The 20,770-nt window shown below is 34.1% G+C and overlaps 1 protein-coding gene across 5 annotated transcripts in view; it reads left to right on the top strand.

Annotated features, from left to right (window-relative positions):
• ASCC3 (activating signal cointegrator 1 complex subunit 3) overlaps positions 1-20,770 on the top strand; it is a 249,137-nt gene that overhangs the window by 172,698 nt on the left and 55,669 nt on the right. For all 5 annotated transcript variants that reach the window (XM_038133665.1, XM_038133663.1, XM_038133661.1 and 2 more), the window contains 10 exons: positions 1,619-1,717; positions 2,187-2,355; positions 4,236-4,456; positions 5,824-5,909; positions 7,356-7,522; positions 7,658-7,803; positions 7,891-8,011; positions 9,988-10,130; positions 20,038-20,175; positions 20,279-20,399. In XM_038133665.1, the coding sequence (XP_037989593.1) occupies positions 1,619-1,717; positions 2,187-2,355; positions 4,236-4,456; positions 5,824-5,909; positions 7,356-7,522; positions 7,658-7,803; positions 7,891-8,011; positions 9,988-10,130; positions 20,038-20,175; positions 20,279-20,399 (1,411 nt within the window). The remainder of the gene's footprint in view (positions 1-1,618; positions 1,718-2,186; positions 2,356-4,235; positions 4,457-5,823; positions 5,910-7,355; positions 7,523-7,657; positions 7,804-7,890; positions 8,012-9,987; positions 10,131-20,037; positions 20,176-20,278; positions 20,400-20,770) is intronic.

Below are 20,770 nucleotides of genomic sequence, written 5' to 3'. Positions count from 1 at the left end.
CAATTGTTAGAAGCAAAGGACTATAAACATACCCAGACAGAGCAATTAAGCCTTAATGCATCCAGGAGTCCAGCAGAGATGCAGAATGCAAATAGTATTAACTAGCTGAGTCATATATCCAACCTGTAGTTTTAGGGTGATGGTTGCCCAAAATACAGGCACAGGTATGTGCCAGTTTTAAGAGCTCCCCAGTCCTTGAGAATCATTGCTGGAGAAGATGTTGTTTCCTGTTCCCAGATTGCCCTGCTTACCCCATGCAGTTTTTGCACGGGACTTTCCAAAATTAGGTTGCTATTACAGTTAATTTTCTGAGCTTTGGACTTAATTGCCTTCCTTAGTTCTTCTTATCTCTCTTAAATGCTCCTAAACCCAGATGAAATACTAGTCTCACTGTCACTTTTCAAGATGTCACCTGCATGTAATTTCAGGTGACAGTAATTTCAGCAGTTTCACTGCTTCAGTTCCCAATGAAGCTGCAAGAGAAATTCAAATGTAATAAAAATTAATGACTGTCCATCTATTTGTCTGTTGTGCAACTGTAGTATAAAAAAAGGAAGAAAAGCACCTTAGTTTTATTTTTGTGCATAGTTTTGTCTTCACAAACGAGTACAGACTGTTTTCTGACATAGACACAGTAATGAATTATGCTGAAAATAATGTGTACTGTGTGAATCAATACCAGATTCCTGGAGCATTAAAATTGCCATTAGAAGCAACTATGCACTTTGACTTTTTTTCTGTTACGTTTAGGAAAAATTCCAACTTTTTTTTCATCTCCTGGTTTTGCAACTTATCACAGTCCTCATCAGAAACACCAGAAATCTGCATTCATTTACTAGTATGTCTTCCATACTCCTTTACCATACATTTTTCTTATTTTCCGAAATATTTACGTAAAATACTTGTACATTGGCAAAGGTTGTTTATTCTGACAAAGAAATTTAAAAAATCTTAATTTAGCATCATACCTAGCTATGATTTCTGGCATTGCTGGCATTGCAAAGTAAGGTACACAACAAAGCAAACAAAAGTCTAGGTTTAAAAAGACATGCTGCCAGGTGGCAGGGAAATCATCAAGTGATGGCTCTGTTTATGTTCTTCTCACTTCACCTGTAACAATGGCTACATCTACAGCCTTCTGAATGCACTTGCTGTATCTCTCTAGAGGAGAGAGATGAGAGAGACGAGAGCAATATCACAACTCAGTGTCCAGTTTTTTCCTGAGAGAATGTTTGTGACTGAAAAATGAGCAGATAGCTGCAAATGACAATCTTCTATACAGAACCTAAAGGCAAAAGTACAGGGAGGAACAAAGAGAACATGTTCTTTCCTAGGAGCCTAGAGGGAACCCTTGGAATTAAGAGAATTTATAAACAGTTGAGGCACTACCTTGCATTTGTATCATGCCCATTTGTATTATATATATACCCTTATTGAAGCATAATCTTTAGGCAGTATCTTCTGATTGAAAATGTTGTTTTTCTGTTACCTCTGATTTCTGTACTTCTGTATTCCTTTATGAGCCTATGTAATTTAGAAATACATCCACTATTTCTAGCATACCCAGAGAATCTAAACCCAGAGAACTAAAACAAAGCTATCTTTTCTACTCATAAAGGTACATGGCAGTGTTGGAGAGCCCTGGTGGATTTGGGTGGAAGATCCTACTAATGATCACATTTATCATTCAGAGTACTTCATCATTCAAAAGAAACAGGTAATGGACTTCATCTAGGATCTCACAGCAAGACAAAAACAAAGTTGGTCAGATGTGGATTTTTTAGGTCAAACAGTATTTTGGCCTAAGCAGATTTTCAAATCAGCAGTACAGCTTTCAAATTCAGATGTACCTGATCATCTTGGACTTCCACAACAATGTTTTCTAAGCTCAAATGTCCCTTTTTCTCTTCCTCCTTTGTTGGGACAGTTACTTTCAGGTGATATAGAAAGACTGTACGTGTTTTGTCTGTTAAAGAACAAGATGAAGAGCCAGACTTATTTTTTATCTTTGGAAGACTGTGGAAAAAAATTCATTCCAGGCAGTAAAATATGTTATAAAGATGTAAATATTTGCACACGTACTCTATTGTTTTGTGTTACCAATGCTTATGGAAGTGAGGCAAACTATGATTTTTCAAGGTACTGATTTTTCTGTGCAGTAATTATTCTCTACATGTTTGCACTAGGTCATCACTAAAGAGCCTCAGCTGCTGGTGTTCACAATCCCAATTTTTGAACCTCTTCCTTCTCAATATTACATTCGAGCTGTGTCCGATAGATGGTTAGGAGCAGAGGCTGTATGTATCATAAATTTTCAACATTTGATTCTTCCAGAGAGACATCCACCCCACACAGGTAACTTCAAATTTGATCATTTTGCATTAATTGATATTGCTCATATTGGTTGTTTGGTTGGTTGTTTGGGTTTTTTTTTTTTTTGTGGTAGTGCAATAAGACTCATACTTCTGCTTTGCTGGAGAAAAATGTATGGAATTTCACTTTGTGATATTTCTTCTCCAGCTTTCTAAGCTTTCCAATTCCTGAACAAAATGCAGGAATTTTGGTTTCATCTCAGTATAACACCAGCCTTTTAGTTACTCCAGGTTCTCTATAGACCATAAGAAAACTGAACCTGCCATACAAAAGTAAGCAAATCTCTGTGTTACAATATGTCTTACCTTAGTGCTTGCAAGCATTACCTTTCCTCGGGACTGGCTAAAAATAATCTTAGACTGTCTAATAAATGGTATTCAGCAAAGAACGAACAATGAAAATTTTGAAAATATGAAACATTTTCCTATTTTTGCTGAGAAATGTTTATCATAGCAAGAACAGTTACAGCACTGAACATCACATTTGGTCTCATCAAGTCGTGGCCCTCCCCTCCCCCTTCTTTTTTAACAGTTGGCACAGAAGCATATGTTTGTGTTTTGCTTCTTTTTTTCTGGATACATAAATTGCTTTATACATTCATTGGGACTGATGTCATTGTAAAACCTTTCCTCTGTAATTACATTTGGCTCATCTAGCAGTCTGCTGAGTGCCTTCAGAAATGCACAGTTCTCATACAGCGTTGTCCTTTGGCGTGCACAAATTCACATGTGTTTGTGAAGTGTTTAGCTATTGTTATACTGTACCTACACTGTCTGGAAAAGCATGTGTAACCTTTTTATCTAATTGACTGATCACTGACTACTATTCAGAAGAAACAGAAAGATATTTACACATCACCAGTTATGGAGACTCCAGGATTTATGGTAATTGATTTCAATTCCCATCTGGTTCCCACTCAACAACGAAGTATGTAGAGGCTCTGCTAGGCAAAAAAACCCTTCTTTCTCCTCAACAGAGCCCAAGAAATCACTGTTTCAGTGGGAATGATAAAACAGCCATAAGGTATCAGTGAAAAGCATGTGAAGAATATTAGGCATCATTGCCTCAGTAGATTTTATGACTCCCATATCATACCTTAATGTGAAGCACCCTGAAAAGACAAGGAGACCTCCAGCCACAAAAAAAAAACCAAACCCAAACTTCAAAGCAAGCATCTGCATAGCAGAATCACTGCAGTCTCCTTAATTTGGTAGGATTCCAAATCCAATCTGGTTATATATATCATCTTCCAAATTCCACAATCTCTAATTCTTTGGATAGCAGATGCCTTCAAGATATATTGAGAATCATATATTGAAAAGCTGTTTGTTTATTTATTAAGATTATGTCTTTAATTATACTTTTAAAGGATAAGATGCAAAATTTAGCTGTACTCATCTGATTTGTATTACTCCATCAACTTGGAAACTCCAAAGAATTCTTCCTTCCTAAATAGATTTTTTCCCTTGAACTTTAAATACTCCACATTCTGTTATCATAAGAAGCTGGACATACATATGATCTAATACAGTGAGTTTAGAACTTACTACAAGTGGATAAAAAGAAAACAGGTATAAGAAAAAGATTAATATGCCAATAGCTGGTTCGCAGCTATCAGAGTACTTTAAAAATTACTTGCAGTATTATTTCAGAGCTATAAAACAACTTTTCATTTTTTGTCATCAAAGTGAGCAATTTCCCAAATGTGTAGTCCCTGTCATATGAGATACTGCATAAAACATTTTTAATGTAAACTGTTTTTCACTAAATTACTGGTTTATATATTTGTCTTCATAACAAGCTATGTAATGTCATGGCATGGCATCTCTTGTCATCTACTTACTATTGTTTTGTGGTTTTAGAGCTTCTGGATCTTCAGCCTTTGCCTGTCACAGCCTTGGGACATCCTGAATATGAAGTCCTGTACAAATTCACACACTTCAACCCTATTCAGACACAAATATTCCATACCCTCTATCACACAGACTGCAATGTTCTTCTTGGAGCTCCTACAGGTTCTGGAAAAACAGTTGCAGCTGAATTAGCCATCTTTAGAGTTTTTAACAAGTATCCCACATCAAAGGTTTGTAAAATAGGTTTACTAGAATCATTTTGTTATGAGCATTTTTTCAGTAATAAAAGAGTCTAGAAGAAGACTATGGGAAACTGAATTTTACTTTCTCCAATTTATATGTGTGTGGATACAAAATGATAGTGCATTATGTACATTATGCTTTTATTTTAACTATTTATTTTAATCAGTTGACAGCTAGAGTTAAATCTACAAAAATGACATGCAGGCACGCTGGATTTCCTTTTCTTCCTTACTTAACAGCATTTCCTGCTTTAATCTTCTTCTACTAGCAGTGGTACTGTTTTATAGCTATTAGTTCCCTTCCATGTGAATACAGCTAGCCCAGTCTCTCTATTATTTAAACAAATAAGTTGCAATTAATTACTACAAGCCAATTTTCTGTTCCAGCTCCCCCCTGTGTCTTAAATTGCCTAAAAGCTGAACAACTCACCCTTTGGAGTTTTGTTTTCAAAGTGAATATATATCTGCTTCTCAGCTTAGCCATATTGTCTTGGTTAACCACATTTTAGCTTTCAAAAATCTTTGTATCTGACTGGGAGATTTAAAAAAAAAGTATAACCTTTCTATTAACAGAAATTCTATGCATAATTTCCTTAATCATTTTTGAATTTAAATATCTTCATGCAATTTCTTAGTCCAAGTGAGATAAACAAGTCACTCATACGCTTTCAACTTATCTGTGCGACATAAAAAATGGCCAGTTCTCAAAGGAATGCATCTTTTAGATTTTAATAAAACTGGAAGCCTGGCTATATATTTTAAAGAATGTATGTGAACTTTTCATGTAGCAGTTTCTTCATTGTTCAAGAGCTTTAGAATTTTTAACCATAAATCTATAAACATATAAATATGTTTTATACACGTAAGCATATTTCCCTCCGCACTGCAGGCTTCTTTGAGAAAAATATTATGACATTTTGCTTAAGATAATCAGCTTTTTTATTTAATTGGTATTTTTTTAATAATTTAATAATAATTTAGAAATCAGGTAAGGTATTGCTTGCCAGAAATTTGGATTATTTCTGTTCCAGAATGTTAACGTGCAGATTTTATAGTCATGGCAACAAAAACCATTATTTACATACGTGGGTTTTGGATTTTAAAAGGCGTGATAAATAATTTCAAGAAATTATTCCCTATCTGAGTATTCTTAATTGCTCAGGAAAAAAAAACATTATTTTCAGGCATTATGTCTGTTTTAAATATAATCCTCTGGTAGGTCGTTTCAGGGACTCAGACCTCATTTATTTTATAGATTATAAGTATGTTCGAATCTCAAAAATACCATGTGTTGTAGGTGCACTTTAATAAAGGTGTCTTGCTTTACTTCTAGTTTTGTGCCTTTTCTTTTGCAGGCAGTGTATATTGCACCCTTGAAAGCACTCGTCCGTGAGAGGATTGAGGACTGGAAAGTTAGGATTGAAGAAAAGCTTGGTAAAAAGTATGTTTCTCCTTATCTAATCAGAGAAATGAGGAACAAAAGAGCAGCTCATCTAGTATGAGTAAAATCTCAAAATACTTATGAGTATTTCAAAAAGGGTTTTGGTTTTATACTGTCCTTCAAATTTCTAGTACTTGAAAAGTTCTATCAATAGTCACTGATAGATCAAAACTGAGATCAAAAGTGATAGATCAAAAGTGATAGATCAAAATCAGAACTAAGAAAGGGATACACTTTGATACCCAGCTATTTTCGTTCTCCTTCCTTGTCAGTATAAAAAAATACAAAGCTCAGATTTCACTCCACGGTATCCATGGAAATTGAAAATGTAAGTCAAACTAAGCTCTCCTTAGAAACCTCAGCTGTAAGGAACATACAGGACTTGCATGAACTGTGTAATAGTAGTCACACTATGTCCTTCATATATAAATTAATATAATTTTATTCCTTGGTAACATTAATTTCTTGCTGATCTTCCCAGGTGTTGGACTTCAGCCATTACTTTATGATCTATAAGGTATATCAGTCATGTTGATGCTTTCCAAAATTATAGTGTCCTGAATTAAAAGTTTTATGCATAGGATGCATTATTTAGGGCCTTCACCTTCTGCAAATATAGTCTTTTTCCTAAGTTAAGCTCAAAGCACACCACAAAAGAAAGAGATGCTGCTCTGTGTCCATGAAATTACCAGTAATATTCCTGTTGTTAGCACAGAAATGAGATAAAATATTTTATGCTACTATTTCTTTTTTTTTTTTAATTTACAATTACTTGTGACTATAACCTTTAACAGAATATGCACGTTACTTTAAAGAATTTTTGTTTGATATTCAGCTGGATTTAGGATGTGTCATTGAAATGTCTAAAACCCATTATAATGGATCCGTCTAAAATGATGGGTCATTGCAAATGCTGCAAACAATTGGAAAAAAATCTGCTAATCTTCTTCAAAAAGTTATCTAAGGCTAATCTCTGCACCAGTCTTAATGGACCTTCACCAACAAATGCAATGCACACTGCAGTTTAGCCTTATTATTCAAACCAGAGATCTATGAAGAACAGCAGGCAGCAGCTTGGTAGTCTCCATGAAAGCTTTCATCCTGTCACAGACAGGATGGTTATGGTTCACATTACATCATACCAGTATTATGTTATCTTCATTTTGAAGACCTAACTGTTGGTTGGGACTCATATTCTTCCTCTTCTTTTTATATGGTTTTGCTAAAGGAATGGTATTTGATATTTACACAGTATTTACTAGGAAAACGAAGAGGCATGTTTATTTACTTAAAACAATTTTGAAAATCCTATTAAATTTATTTGACAAGAAGGAAAATGACTTCACTTAATTTTGTTTCTTTCCTCTTTTAAGAATTTAAGTTAAGGTGTAAATATTTTAACATTAAGATGTTGTAAAGCCAAGCCTCTGTCCTTCTTGATTACAGGGTTGTAGAATTGACAGGAGATGTGACTCCTGATATGAGAGCTATTGCCCAAGCTGACCTAATTGTTACTACCCCAGAGAAGTGGGATGGTGTCAGCAGAAGCTGGCAGAACAGAAGCTATGTACAGAAAGTTGCCATTCTCATCATAGATGAGATCCATCTTCTAGGTGAGCATGTTTCACAGCTTCTGATCAGAATCACTGCTAAATTTGAAGTGTGCTGGTACTTTTGATGTGAATATACTTCTTGACATTGGAACCTTTCCTTTTTCTCTGTTTTTCCATTTACTTTTCATTTACTAGGGGATGAGAGAGGCCCAGTGTTGGAAGTCATTGTGTCTCGAACAAACTTTATCTCATCTCACACTGAGAAGCCAGTAAGAGTGGTTGGTTTATCCACTGCTTTAGCAAATGCCAGAGACCTTGCTGACTGGCTGAACATTAATCAGGTATGAAAAAAGTTTTCATGCAGGAAAACAAAATAGCAATTGGTAAGATAATTCAAGGTTAAACTTGGAAAAAATCTTCTCTTCTAGATGGGTCTGTTCAACTTCCGACCATCGGTGCGCCCAGTTCCTCTGGAGGTGCACATCCAGGGCTTCCCTGGCCAGCATTACTGTCCTCGCATGGCCAGCATGAACAAACCTGCTTTTCAGGGTAAGCAACAAGCTCCTAGACCTTTTCCTTGTTTCTCTAAAAGAAAAAAGGGACTTTACACAGTTCATTTGCAGCACATTTGCAACATGTGTATGTACTCTTGGCATGTATTGGGAGAATCTGCTCTGCTAATGGCCCAAAGCTATTTGTCTGAAACAGAAAGTGTGCTGCAAATGCAACATGTAGCAGAGGAATGTAATGTATTTAGAGCAGAAGAATAAAATTAGTGAAGGGGAAATAAAATGTGTTTTCTCTTAGTATTTGACACCAGAAAGAAAAATTAGTGTAAAAATATTGGAAATTTAGAAAGCAATAAAATAATTCATATTATTTATCTGCTGAGGTATTTTCATATGGACCACTGCATGTTAGCATTAAAAAAATTGTGAACAGAAGTTGCAAGTCAGGCTAACCTCCTATAATTCTAGTTTCAAAGCAATAACCATAAAATTCAAAATTTGTAGTGCATCCAGATATGCTTCTGTTTCCAATTTTTTATTCTTAACCAAGCTGGCAAGCAGTATAGATTTAAGAAAAGCTCTCTTGTATTTTATTTGAACATGTTTTGTTTTGGTTACATAAGGAATATTTATTATATCAATTAAAAATAACCTCCAAAATAAATTTTGTGGTGTGAACTGCTGTTGATTGTGAGGTGACATTTGTGAGGGGACTTTTTAGCTGCTTTAATTAGCCTTATGACAGAAGCAAAGTATTGATTGTGGACTAGAGACCAATCTTGACAGCTCGGATTATTTACACCTCCACAAGAGCATTGTACAAAAACACTAATGAACAATAAATCTGTCTTGGGCTGTTCTGCTACACCTGTTCCTGGAGCAACAAAAATCCATTAGATGTTGGTCTTCTGAAATATTTAGATATATTGGCATATATAGTTGTAAGATATAAATACACATGAATTATCCTATTCCAATAATTTCACAACTGCATTGCGTGTATATATGCAGGAGCACATGCTGGGTAGTGTTCATGAACTGAGGAATAATATGTGCTGGTGGGGAGTATGAAATAGTTTTCAGAAATTACCAATACATAAATTTAATTGCTTGAATGAGAATTACATGAGAAAACACACAAATGGATTTATAAATGGTTTAGAGAGAGTATTTGAAATTCTAGGTACACCTGTTTATACTTCTAGTGCTTGTTGATGGTAGAAAATATGTATAAATATGATTTATTGCACGCTCTTTTCCTGACTTGTTTGACATGATGCAGTCAAGGTTATTTTAGCATTTTCATGGCAATACTTATTTCTGAGACCATAAAAATTTCACTGCAACCTGAAACTTTACAAAGATGGGCTGAACAAAAAAATGCTATTTAAAAAATTTTAAAAAGTCCTAAAACCTAATTGGTTTAAATATATCAGACTAGTTAGTTGGCCAACCAAAACCAAGTTCTCTTGTACTGTAATGCCCGCTTTCACAGCAGCTATTGAAAAGTCACTTTCTGCATTTTTTGCCTTTTCTGATAGTGGTAGATTGAAGTGATCCTCTGTAGGCTGACATGAGTCTGAGTCAGGCAGAAGGCAAATTTTAGACCTTCATGGCACTGAGTCTGAGACAACGTACCCCAACAGTGTAGAAAAAACATTAACGTACTTATTAGGCTGAGACAGAGAAATTCACAAGCTTGAAGTCTAGGAAGGTTGTCTAGATTTTGTGGTGTTTTGTTGGGGTTTTTTTCATAACTAGTTCTCTTAATTAGCTTACAGTGTTCACTGAAGTAGCTGAAAGGAAATTGAGACTCAGCTAAGTGTAGTTTTATGGCCTTTGGTTCAGAGGTGGTGTATTCTCACCTCAGCTGAATCCGTCCAGCAGAATAAAGGCTCAGTAGATATATCTCAATGTCATCCGCAGGAATGTCTATCAGCTGTCATGTGATTGCAAAGAGAAACTCTAGTTTTTGTCATTAAGGGTCTAATTCTCAAATTCTGTTTTGCTCAACAGCAATTCGGAGTCATTCTCCAGCCAAGCCTGTTCTTATTTTTGTGTCATCCAGACGTCAGACAAGGCTTACTGCCTTAGATCTCATAGCTTTCCTAGCCACAGAGGATGATCCCAAACAGTGGCTGAAGATGGATGAAAGAGAGGTAGAATCATTTTACCTTCCTCATTTGCGCTTTACTTCTATCTTATTGATGTTTTGTTTGAAAAAAAAATTCATCTGAAACAAAAGAGTCGTTTGAGGGTAGATCTTGAAAGAGTTGTGCATATGCTGAATTTCCCTATGTATTAAAAGTAGTGACAGAGTTAAAGCTATAGAAGCGTCTGTGCAAGAGCTGAACTTCAGAACAAACTCTTTTATCTTTGTTTTTTCCTGCATATCTTATTAATGCTAGTTCCATGGTCCCAGACAACATATATCACATGGTGCAAGTCTTTGATACCAAGATAAGACAAAGACTAAAAGACAGAGGGCTAGTGCTCTCTAAAGTTTACAGCTGGACATCTGTGACTTATAGATGTTAAGCTGAAATCTAAACCAAATCTCTTTCAGTGTTTTAAAAGAAAAATCATCCTTCTCATAAGATGCATTATGTGTATGTATTTGCATATATATCTGTGTGACTATATGTACCTGTGTATATACATACATCCATCTATATTCCTAGATAGATAGATATACTGCAGAACCAATCATTTAGCAATGGTTGAGTCTTGCATATCAATGAAATAAATCAATGATATAAAAGAAGTAAAGAAAGCTTCTGCCAAGATTTTTTTAAATATAAAGATTGCAAAGTCAAACACTTAGATGTTAAACAATGCTAGCAGAAGAGCATAGTTTTTATTCTTTTTCAAGCAATATAATCTTTAATTACATTTTCTTCTTTTTTTAATCTTCTTTTGTTTACTACAAAATGTGAATGATAAACAACCTTGTAAATTATAAACAACCCTTCAATATTCTCTTTTATCTGTATTCTTCAAACTGTATACCAGATTATATTTAATTCACTCAGTTCAGCACCTGCTCTGAATGCAGTATTATTTATTTTACTCTGCACTAATGGTCCTGATTATAGTATATCATTGCTGCAAAACAGGTTTTTCTGATCAATACTCAGATTTTCTGGATTTTGGAAACTAGCTTTTTCTAATTATTGCAAATCTTCTACTAGGAATTTCTGTGATAATTTAGGGTCAAAACACATCAAAATGCAGGAATCATAAATATAAAATCAAATTTGAATACTGTTTGAATATATATATCATATATCATATTAATATATATCATATTAATATGAATATACATATATCATATAAATATATCATTTATATATAATATAATACAATTATAAATATTATATACCAAAAAGTATATGTTTCTAAATTATATTATTTGTGTTTGTTTGCTCTTTGCCAAAAAATAAAATGGGATTCCCCAGAGATAAAACCTAACATCTTTATCCTTTCTGTTTTGGATGGATTTTAAAATAGAAAATGGCCGTCTTGGCTGATAAACCACTATTACTAAAGCATATCTCAACTTGATGGTGCTTTTCTAGCTATATAACCTCTATTTAATGTTTTCTTGAACCTGATAGAAGCATTTCATGTCCAAGTTATTATTGCTTAGTAGAGTACTCTAGTACCTTGTGCTGGTTTACTGCAGTAATCTCACCTACAATTAGAATATGCACTGGGCAGCTTGCCCTAAATGACTTGCATTAATATCAATAGTTTCCCCATGTATTGGGAGCCTCTGCTATTCTGAAAAGAACTGTGACTGAAGCTTCTTCACTTGCTGGAAAAGGGTTTTCTATTAGGAGTCTTTGAATTTCATGTTTCAGAATAAGCCTCTGAAGGTTTTGAAATAGGAGCCAACAAGGACAAGCAGACTTTGCATTTATTAGTTTAATAACATTTGCATATGATTTGTATTTGAATTAATAAGCTGAATGTTTGGAGCATGAGATACCTACCAAGTTACTCAGTTCTGATTACGTAAATGTAAAAGACTGAGGATTAAGTTCTAAGTTGTTATATCTTACCACTATTATGCAGAACACAATTCTGTTTGAAGTACCCACAATTTCAAGTGGACATTTCTTTGGGCAATTATGGGACTAGTTTATAGTTTTGTGTTTTAAATGAGCATGATTAGCCTGAGTTTCATTTGACATTGAAGCAAAGGACAAAGCTCTAGTAGTGCTACATACATAGTATATATCCTACCCAATTCTTTGATAATAATCTAATAATAATAAAAACCAATTATAATTTATGTGGTTTTAATTTTAAAAATTAATCTCAAGTAATATTAAAGCCAGAATTAGACAGGAAGTAGAAAAAAATTCTCTCCAGACCACTATAAAATTTTTAAGTTTGAAAAGTAGAACTAGCAAATACTTTATTTGCAGCCATTCCCAGACTGACTGCAGCCAGTCTTAAACCGTTTTCCAAAATTTCAAGTGTTTCTCAATTCCATATAGGATTGAAATGGACCATTCAGAAGAATTAAATTGTTGTTGCCTTTTAAACAATTTTTTTCCTTTCAGTTTTTCACCTTTTTTACTTTTTTTTTTTTTTTTTTTTTTTTTTTTTTTTTTTTTTGCCAAACACTGCACCTTTAGGGGGACTTACAGACAAATTACTTTCTTTTCAAAAGAGTTGTAATTCTTAACTGTGAAGTATTTTGAGATATAAGAGATTTTCATGGATGTATAGAAAGCGGACCATGCCATTTTTCTTCAGTCAGCCTTATTTGTATAATAATAATTTTGGCTGGCATAAGATTCCTTTCAGAACTGGTTAGTAAGTTCTGTTTAATGGTGTAATTGGGTTTGCTACATGATGGCTAAAAATTCATCTGTTTTTTTACCTTCCCAGTAGATTTCTTAATGCTTCTTGAAATGTTCTTAAACAATGCCATCCATAATCCAACCTTCTAAAGGACTGATGTTGAGGTAGAGACAGATTCTTACAGCCATTAAATAAGATTTTTCCTTGTTCTTCTTTGTGATATTATCAGAGAGATTCAGGCCTTGTGGGGAAGAGACTGGAATACAGCAGAGACCAGGACTGATTCTTTGTTAATGTGTTGCTACTAATACTAGATCTTTGTTTATCAGCTATGCCATCATGTTAGCTTCCCTCATCTTCTCTGTAGAGATCCTCTTTGTGGTGGTAAACCAGCCTCTTGTTTGAAGCTTGTGATGAATGATTCTGTTCACAAACTTCCAGGCTGCTTTTCACAGTGCTCTCAGATAACAGGCAAATCAACTTCCATTTTTGCCACCCAGCTCCAAATACAAAATTCAGGCAGCATATCAATCAATCAAGAACCTTCTGCAAAACATATTTGTATGTATAAGTGACATATAGAAACAACCCTTCAACTGTTGCCACCAAAGTAGATAACAGCATGCCTGGATCACGGAGGAATCAAGCAAGATGTTCTTTCCCTCAAAGGAGTCATTATCTAACAGGTGCAACTGAATTATAGTTGAGAAGGAATTTTGCTACACAGGCATCTACTGAAAAATATATATCTGATAGGCAGCTTCGTTAGGTTTTGGGAATGGTTTTTCCTGGACATTTTCCTTCAATTTCATGTCCGATATGCAGGTTTTGGCTCATACCCATTACAGTATTCAGAAAGTTGAGACAGCAGTCAATCTTCATTAAACTGGCCAGTACTTAATGAAAATTGCTGTTTCTAGTACTGCTCAGTTTTGCAGTTCTGCTGGACCTGTTGCTGCACTAAAATAGTTAAATTTGTTTCATAGATTCTATCCAACTAAGTTTCAGGCTCTGTGCATGCTTTTTAGTGAAGAAATGGCTGCTCAAAGACCTGGTGCATTACATATACTGTAGTCTGACTGGGGAAGCCTCCAATGATGTTTGAAATATCCTACTTACCCGGATTTGTAGCTGATGCTTTAAAGCTCACCCCTACATTTTCCAACTGCACGTGCTGACATTCTTCAGGATTTAAGCAACACTGCTGCAGTCCATCCAGAGTATGAGTGGGCAGTCTTTAGGAAAAAAATAGTTCTCTTTAGAGCCTTCGAGATGCTTTTTAATTTTTCTGTAAGTTGCATTGTCCATATGCATTATAAAATTTCTCTCTCTTACAATGTGCCCCAAGGCTGAGTTTATTTTTCAACAAAGACTGAAGAAGCAGCAGCAGAAGCTGTTTTCCTTGCCATCTGCAATAATAGCAAGGACTCTTCATTAGACATCACTCTATAAAGATTGTCCTGGTCATGCATTTGAGGCACAGGTGCATCATGACAGAAATGTGAATGGGCAGTGCATCTCGAAGAGGACACTGCATCTGTAAATAGAGTGGTTCTACATTTCTTTTTCTTGTTCTTTGATGCCAACATGCCCATGGAAAAAGAAAATTTTATGCTTACCCTGTTGTTTTTTGGGTTTTTTTCTGTATAATCATTAGAGGATTTTTAATTAAACACTTACTAGCTAAAATTCTAATTTGGGCTTGTCAGCCAGGACTGTCATGTTCAAGCTTGTGAGTCACTACTTATCTTGTTAAGAGGAACAATAGCTCAGATTATCATTTTTGGAGACAGACAGTGCCACCAGTTTCTGATGGTCAGCTTGGGTAAGATCACTTATACTGTTCTACATTAGGAGCTGACTAAAGAGGAACAAATCCTTCCCTGTCAGAAATTGCATCTACATCTGTGGTGGCAGAAAATGTTGCAATCCTTTTACAACATAATTTATTAGAATCAAGTTTTCAGTTTATTTATTTTTCTCTAATGTTTTTACAGCCTTTTGTTTTTAACCTAAAACAAAAGTAGTATTTATGGTTTATTGTTTGAAGTTAGAATGCAGTTCTCACCAGCAGACAAACAGGGTGTTTTCGTATTTGTTTGGTGGGGTTTCTTTAAAAATTTATTCCCTGTCCAGATACTTGGATTTATTTTTCTTTAATATTCACAGTACAAGGAGGGAGAAGAAATGTACCAGTGTACATAGTTTTAACTTTAACCACAATGGTTTTTGCATTCTGCTTTGTGCATCATTTGGCCATCTGCATCTTGTTAAGACTGTTCTTTATGAAACCTCTAGAAATAACTGATATCTTTTAGCACAAAGATACCTGCAGTATATTCAATAGCATCCATATCAGGCAATAGTTTGCTTCCACAGAATTCAAGGGCCCTTGAATGAAGGACATTCATTGACTCCAGAAGAATGAATCAGACCAATCCTGATTTTGCCCTTTTAGACGTGTGAGTGTATAAACATGTGTGCAATAATTATGCATTAGTACATATGTTAGTACACGTGTGGAAATACACATGTGGAAATTAGTATACTCTGTGGAAATAACATAGCTGTATGTTTGAAAGGGAATTAAATTTTACCAATAATCAGTTTGCATTGTTAATAAAAAAAAAACAGAGAAAAAACCCCAAACCAACCAAAAAAATCCTAAAAATTCTTGGTAAAACAAAAGATGGCTTTTCCTTCTCTAACCTTTAAATCAAACAACTGTTATCTCCATGTTAATATTTTGAGGTAATGTTGTGCTATAAAACAGGAATAGAAGAATCTGGTCTGTGTCATGAACAGGCATATTGCTGTCATTTAAATGTGTCTTTTAGTGTTAAATGTTTTATTATATTATTATTCTTTAATGTATTATTATAAATTATTAAATATTATTTAATAATACATCTCAACTGTTTAAAACACATTTTAAAATGTTCCTTGAATAATATTATTTGAGTTTTTTTGGCAGCTTGTTCTGTGTCAGATAGGTTTGTAGTATAAGCCAATTCTTCATCAAAAATAATTTTGTGAGATTTTTTTTTTCTGCCTTTAAAGATCAGGAGGAGGGTACCCAAGAATGATTTCTAAGTGTTTCAGTCATTATAGAAGTTCAACTTCCTTCTACAAGATGTTGGTTTTATGACACAAAAGTGTGTCATAAAAATTAACATTTAGTTATAACAAGGAGATGTTTTTATTTCACTTAACATCTGTAGCAGATGTGAAATATGTAATTATTTTTGTAAAAGACTTCATAACTTTCACGATTCTTTTGTTTGGCAGATCTTTCTTCTATTGGGCATTTTAGACAATTGATAAGCATTATTCAGTGGCATATGGTCTGAGTCTGACGTGCTTTGAAAAGAGTAGAGAGTACTAATAATGAGGATTCTGTGAAAATGGGAAAACCAGCACAACAGATATGCTTTGAGAAAGTATGGGGTTTTAGCATCTTGAAACAATATATCACACTCAAAGGGACAGAATTGGGCTGCACAATCTGTTAGCTCATTCTTGTCCAATCTGGTCTCCTCCTTTCTTTTGGAGCCAGCATTGTCATCAACTTGCTGAATTATACTCTGACTGGAATGTATTTCAGGCACAGGGTAATGTATCTGCTTAAATGGAATCCTATCTTTCTACAAAAGCTTTTTAAGTATAATAAATTTAAAATATAAAAAAAAAGTTCTATTAGCTTAAAGTAAATGGTTCAACAGTTTACATATGTGCAGGAAGAAAGAAAATTACTACTTAGTAGTTTGACAAAAATCTGGTTTGTTTATAAATTAGAATAGAAAATGTAGATATAAAGTTTATTTTTTAGAATAAATATTTTGCAGTGCTCCCAGGTCCCCAAACTAGTTTTCAGAATGTATTTTTATTTGTTCATTAAAAAAAAAAAAAAAAAAAAAAAAAAAAAAAAAAAAAAAAAAAAAGCTTCAGCATGCGCCTGATCCTGCTTGTGTATGAGTCCAGGGAGAAATCCCTTCCTGGCATTAAGTTCCCTGCATTGGTGTTGTACAGGGTTTTTTTTAATGCCAGTGCAATGTGTATTTCCTTATATTATTTTAATATATTTTTTTCTGTTCTTAAGATAACATAGATTTCATTTATCCTTCTGTGAGTAAAACTACATGACAGTTGTTTTCAGAAAGATAAATAGTAATTGAGTCATAACAATTCAGAAATGTTAGATTTGTTTTATAGTCACAGTGCTGTGTCTGTTTCTGGTTAATGAACCTATTAATTGTGCCATTATTTCTTAATAGAAAGTTATTATATTCTTACACTACACTGACATAAGGGAGTTACATTTTTAAATAAATTGTCATGAGAATTTTAAGCCTTGTATTGTGCCTATGGGTAAAACAGTTATGTTTATTACAGTGATTTATGTGAAAGTAAGGGGTCAGCTAAAAATGACTAGGATTCCCTGCTGCTAAAATGACAGGCTAGCAGTACATGTGCCAGTGCTCCTGCTAAGGGTTCTTCAGTTTTCCTGTGGTAAATTACACTGCTTTGCAGGTATGACTAACAGCACCACAGGCCGCCGCTGTCATACGAGTCAGAGGGGAAAAAAATAACCACCACTGATTGTAAAAGCAAGAAGAACATCTTTGAATAAATTCCCAGCAGTGTGAATTTAGGATGTTTTGTGCTGGCAACTCTATGGCAGAAAGGTTTAGCTCAGGTTGTGTACTGGAAATAGCTCCCAGTGTAAAACCACGTGTGCTGAAGGAGCAGTCTAATCACTATAGACTAATCCCAGTCAGCTAATTTGATCTCTGTACTGTTCTAGAGGAAAAGGGGGTTTAGGTTCAGTATTTTCCCAATATCACATTCTTTTGATATGAATAATGAAATTAATGTCTTTGGAATTTGCTCATTCCCTTATGTTAAAGACATAACTATCACAAGGTGCTGATTCTTGGTGGGAGAAGAAAAATGAATTCAGCAATGTAGTATCTTTTGTCAATTCTTGAATGCAGAAACTGACTGAAATCTAAATGAATTTTTTTGTTTTTCCAAATTTACCAATTTTGGTTTGTACTTTTTTCATCCTAGTTTCCTGTTCAATATATACATATAGTTGTTATTTCTTAAAAGTGTGTACATAGGCATAAGGATCCTATGCAGTACTAGTACCAATTAATAAACCTGCAGTAAAAAAATCATTAATAGGTTTGATAATATTTTTAGGATTGCATGTTGATGGTCATAACTGTAGAGAAAACAGTATATGTCTTCCCATTTTATCCAGATATTTTTTAGTCTTAGGAGAAAAACTCTCTAAGATGGTCATAATTCATGTTGTCTACACATGAAGTCACATGTCTACATGTTGACTAGAGAAATCAAAGGTTTGGTGATTGTATCTAGATAGATAAACTTTATCCTTTAACATATCCTCCTTTCATCCATCTCTTTACTCTCCTCAACTTATCTACCCCTCTTCTTGCTTCCCTTTCCTAAATGGACTTATCCCCTCTTCAGTTCTCAATTAATTGGGCTTTTTTCTTTCTGCTCCCTTTCTTTTCAGTGTTTCATGGGTCCTTTCACTCTTGTAAGCATCCTTTTCTTTTATATGTGCTAGATAAGTTTATACAACAAACCTTCTGTCTTATAGTACAGGAAACTCTCAGTAACATCCAGGCAACTGCATTGTGAGGGGAAATAAAGTTTAGGAGCTTCTATTGACAGATGAAATTGATTGGTCTGTCAAAAGATGAACAATTTCTTGTTTTAATTAGTTTCCCTGTTACTGCCATCAGTTGTGGTTCCGTTAGTCAAGATTACTTCAACAAATAGGCTTTTTAAATGCTCTTCCTGACAAAATTGATTGATTTCCAAAATCTTGTTTGTTTATTTGTTTTAAAATCTTCAATATGGGCTGTTATATTCTCTATTTTTTTTTTTACCTTGTAAGAATTCTTTTTCTAATAGTAGCAACATGTTACTTGAGTTTAGAGATGTGAATCATTTTATTCACTTCAAGCTCTGAGAATTATAAAACACAGGAAATATTTAGAGGGGTTACAGTCTTGAGCATCAGAAGTGAAACACCTCAGAGTCCTACATAGAAATGAAAATGTCATTGTAGTCATGTGATGCTATCATGTCTCAGTCCTTTGGAGAACTCAGTCTGAAATGAGGCTGAACACTGTGTCCAAATTATTCAGTTACTCTGACTAATTTGTTCTGCACTACTGTTTTTTCTCTTACCTTGGCTGTACCTCCCTTGACCATGAATGATTCTGTCCTAAGTATGCAATATCATCATGCCACTGCTGGTGGCACCAGGAAACCACTAATAAGAGCATAAATTTTAAAGTTCCTGGCTATAATTATATTAAAATCACATTAAATAATAAATGACCTTAGAAACAAAACAATACAAATAATTTTGAAGGGCATAATCACTTAACAAGACAGTTTTGTTCGTTTTTACTAAGAGGCTTTTCTTGGAGGTCATCTACAAAAATAAATAAGCTTATTATCAAATTTATGACTTGAAAATGTAGGCAAGAAAGATAGTTAAAATGATAGTAGTAAAAACAATTCCAAGAGTCACTGACATCAGATTGGAAATAAATGGTAATAATAAAAATAGTTTTTTATCTGGACTTCTGAAAGTTTTAAATGAACACACTTAATAGATGTTGGATTTCACTACTGAGTTTGAATCTATCAATTACAAATTCACACTCAAAAAAAATTTCAAATTAATTTGCATTTCAGCATGTGAATAGAAAGCTTTCTTGATGAATAATAATTGCAAAATTATCAAACTGAGGAATAGTCTATCTGTTCAAGGCATTAGAGAGAGCCAAATTTATTTTTCAGGACTGTTATTATGTTACTGGTTGCAGGGATTTGCTATGTTTTCATACCAGTCCTAACCCCTTTGATACTAGGGATTGCATTAAACAAACACAGAACAGAATGCACAGTATTTGCCAGACCTGTCAAGATATTTTCGGCATTTTCATTTCCTTGTCTGTGTTACTTAGCATGTCAATAAAGTCATGTGCATTTTGTATTCCACCCCCATTGTTAATATAGTATTTTTTTTAGACAAAACCAGTCTTTTCAGAGACTGAAGAAGGCTCTGATTTCCTGCTTGTATAAACAGCATAAAGCAAATTATCATTGCTACAAAAACAAAAACACAAAGATAAGAAACCTAAAAGTTTAAAATTTCTTAGTAATCTGTTTTAAAGCATGCAATTATTCTTTCTGTTACAGATGAATGACATTATAGTCACAGTTAGAGATTCAAATCTGAAGCTGACACTTGCTTTTGGAATAGGCATGCACCATGCAGGTCTGCATGAAAGGGACAGGAAAACTGTGGAAGAATTGTTTGTGAACTGCAAAATCCAGGTACACGTGTTCTTTTTGAATCCTGCTGTAATGACTTTTACATGGAATTTTAAAAGTTGCCTTTTTGTTACATATACCTCATTAATCTTTCTTTTTGTCTTAGGTTCTTATTGCCACAAGCACATTAGCTTGGGGTGTAAATTTTCCAGCTCATTTAGTAATTGTTAAAGGAACAGAATACTACGATGGAAAAACAAGGCGTTACGTGGATTACCCCATTACAGGTACTCACATAAATTATATCCTGAAATATATTTCCAGCGTATGCAAATGACCTCAATTATTTAGTAACTGAATTTGAATAAAGACTAGGAGAGATGAGGTAAGGGTTTTGTCTTTGTTTAATGCAAGTTGTAAGAGAACTCTTAAGATTTTATGCAATAATGAAAGTGTTTCTGTTTCACAAATCTTTTTTCATTCTAAACTCCTTTAATGTGTGTCACCCAAAATAGACATTAGACAATTAAAGGGACAGTATAAAGCCTAGTCTCTATATCTAGGTAACTAGGTAATTGTATAAAAGGAACTTTTCAAGGTTGAGGTTTTTTTTAATTTCTTAAACCTTTTCTAAATAGAAACAAATCTTTAACAGTAA

This window comes from Motacilla alba, chromosome 3 (genome assembly GCF_015832195.1).
Source record: "Motacilla alba alba isolate MOTALB_02 chromosome 3, Motacilla_alba_V1.0_pri, whole genome shotgun sequence".
Taxonomy (NCBI): Eukaryota; Metazoa; Chordata; class Aves; order Passeriformes; family Motacillidae; genus Motacilla; species Motacilla alba.
The sequence above is the reverse complement of the archived record's forward strand: the minus strand, read 5'-3'. Positions and strand labels throughout refer to the sequence as shown.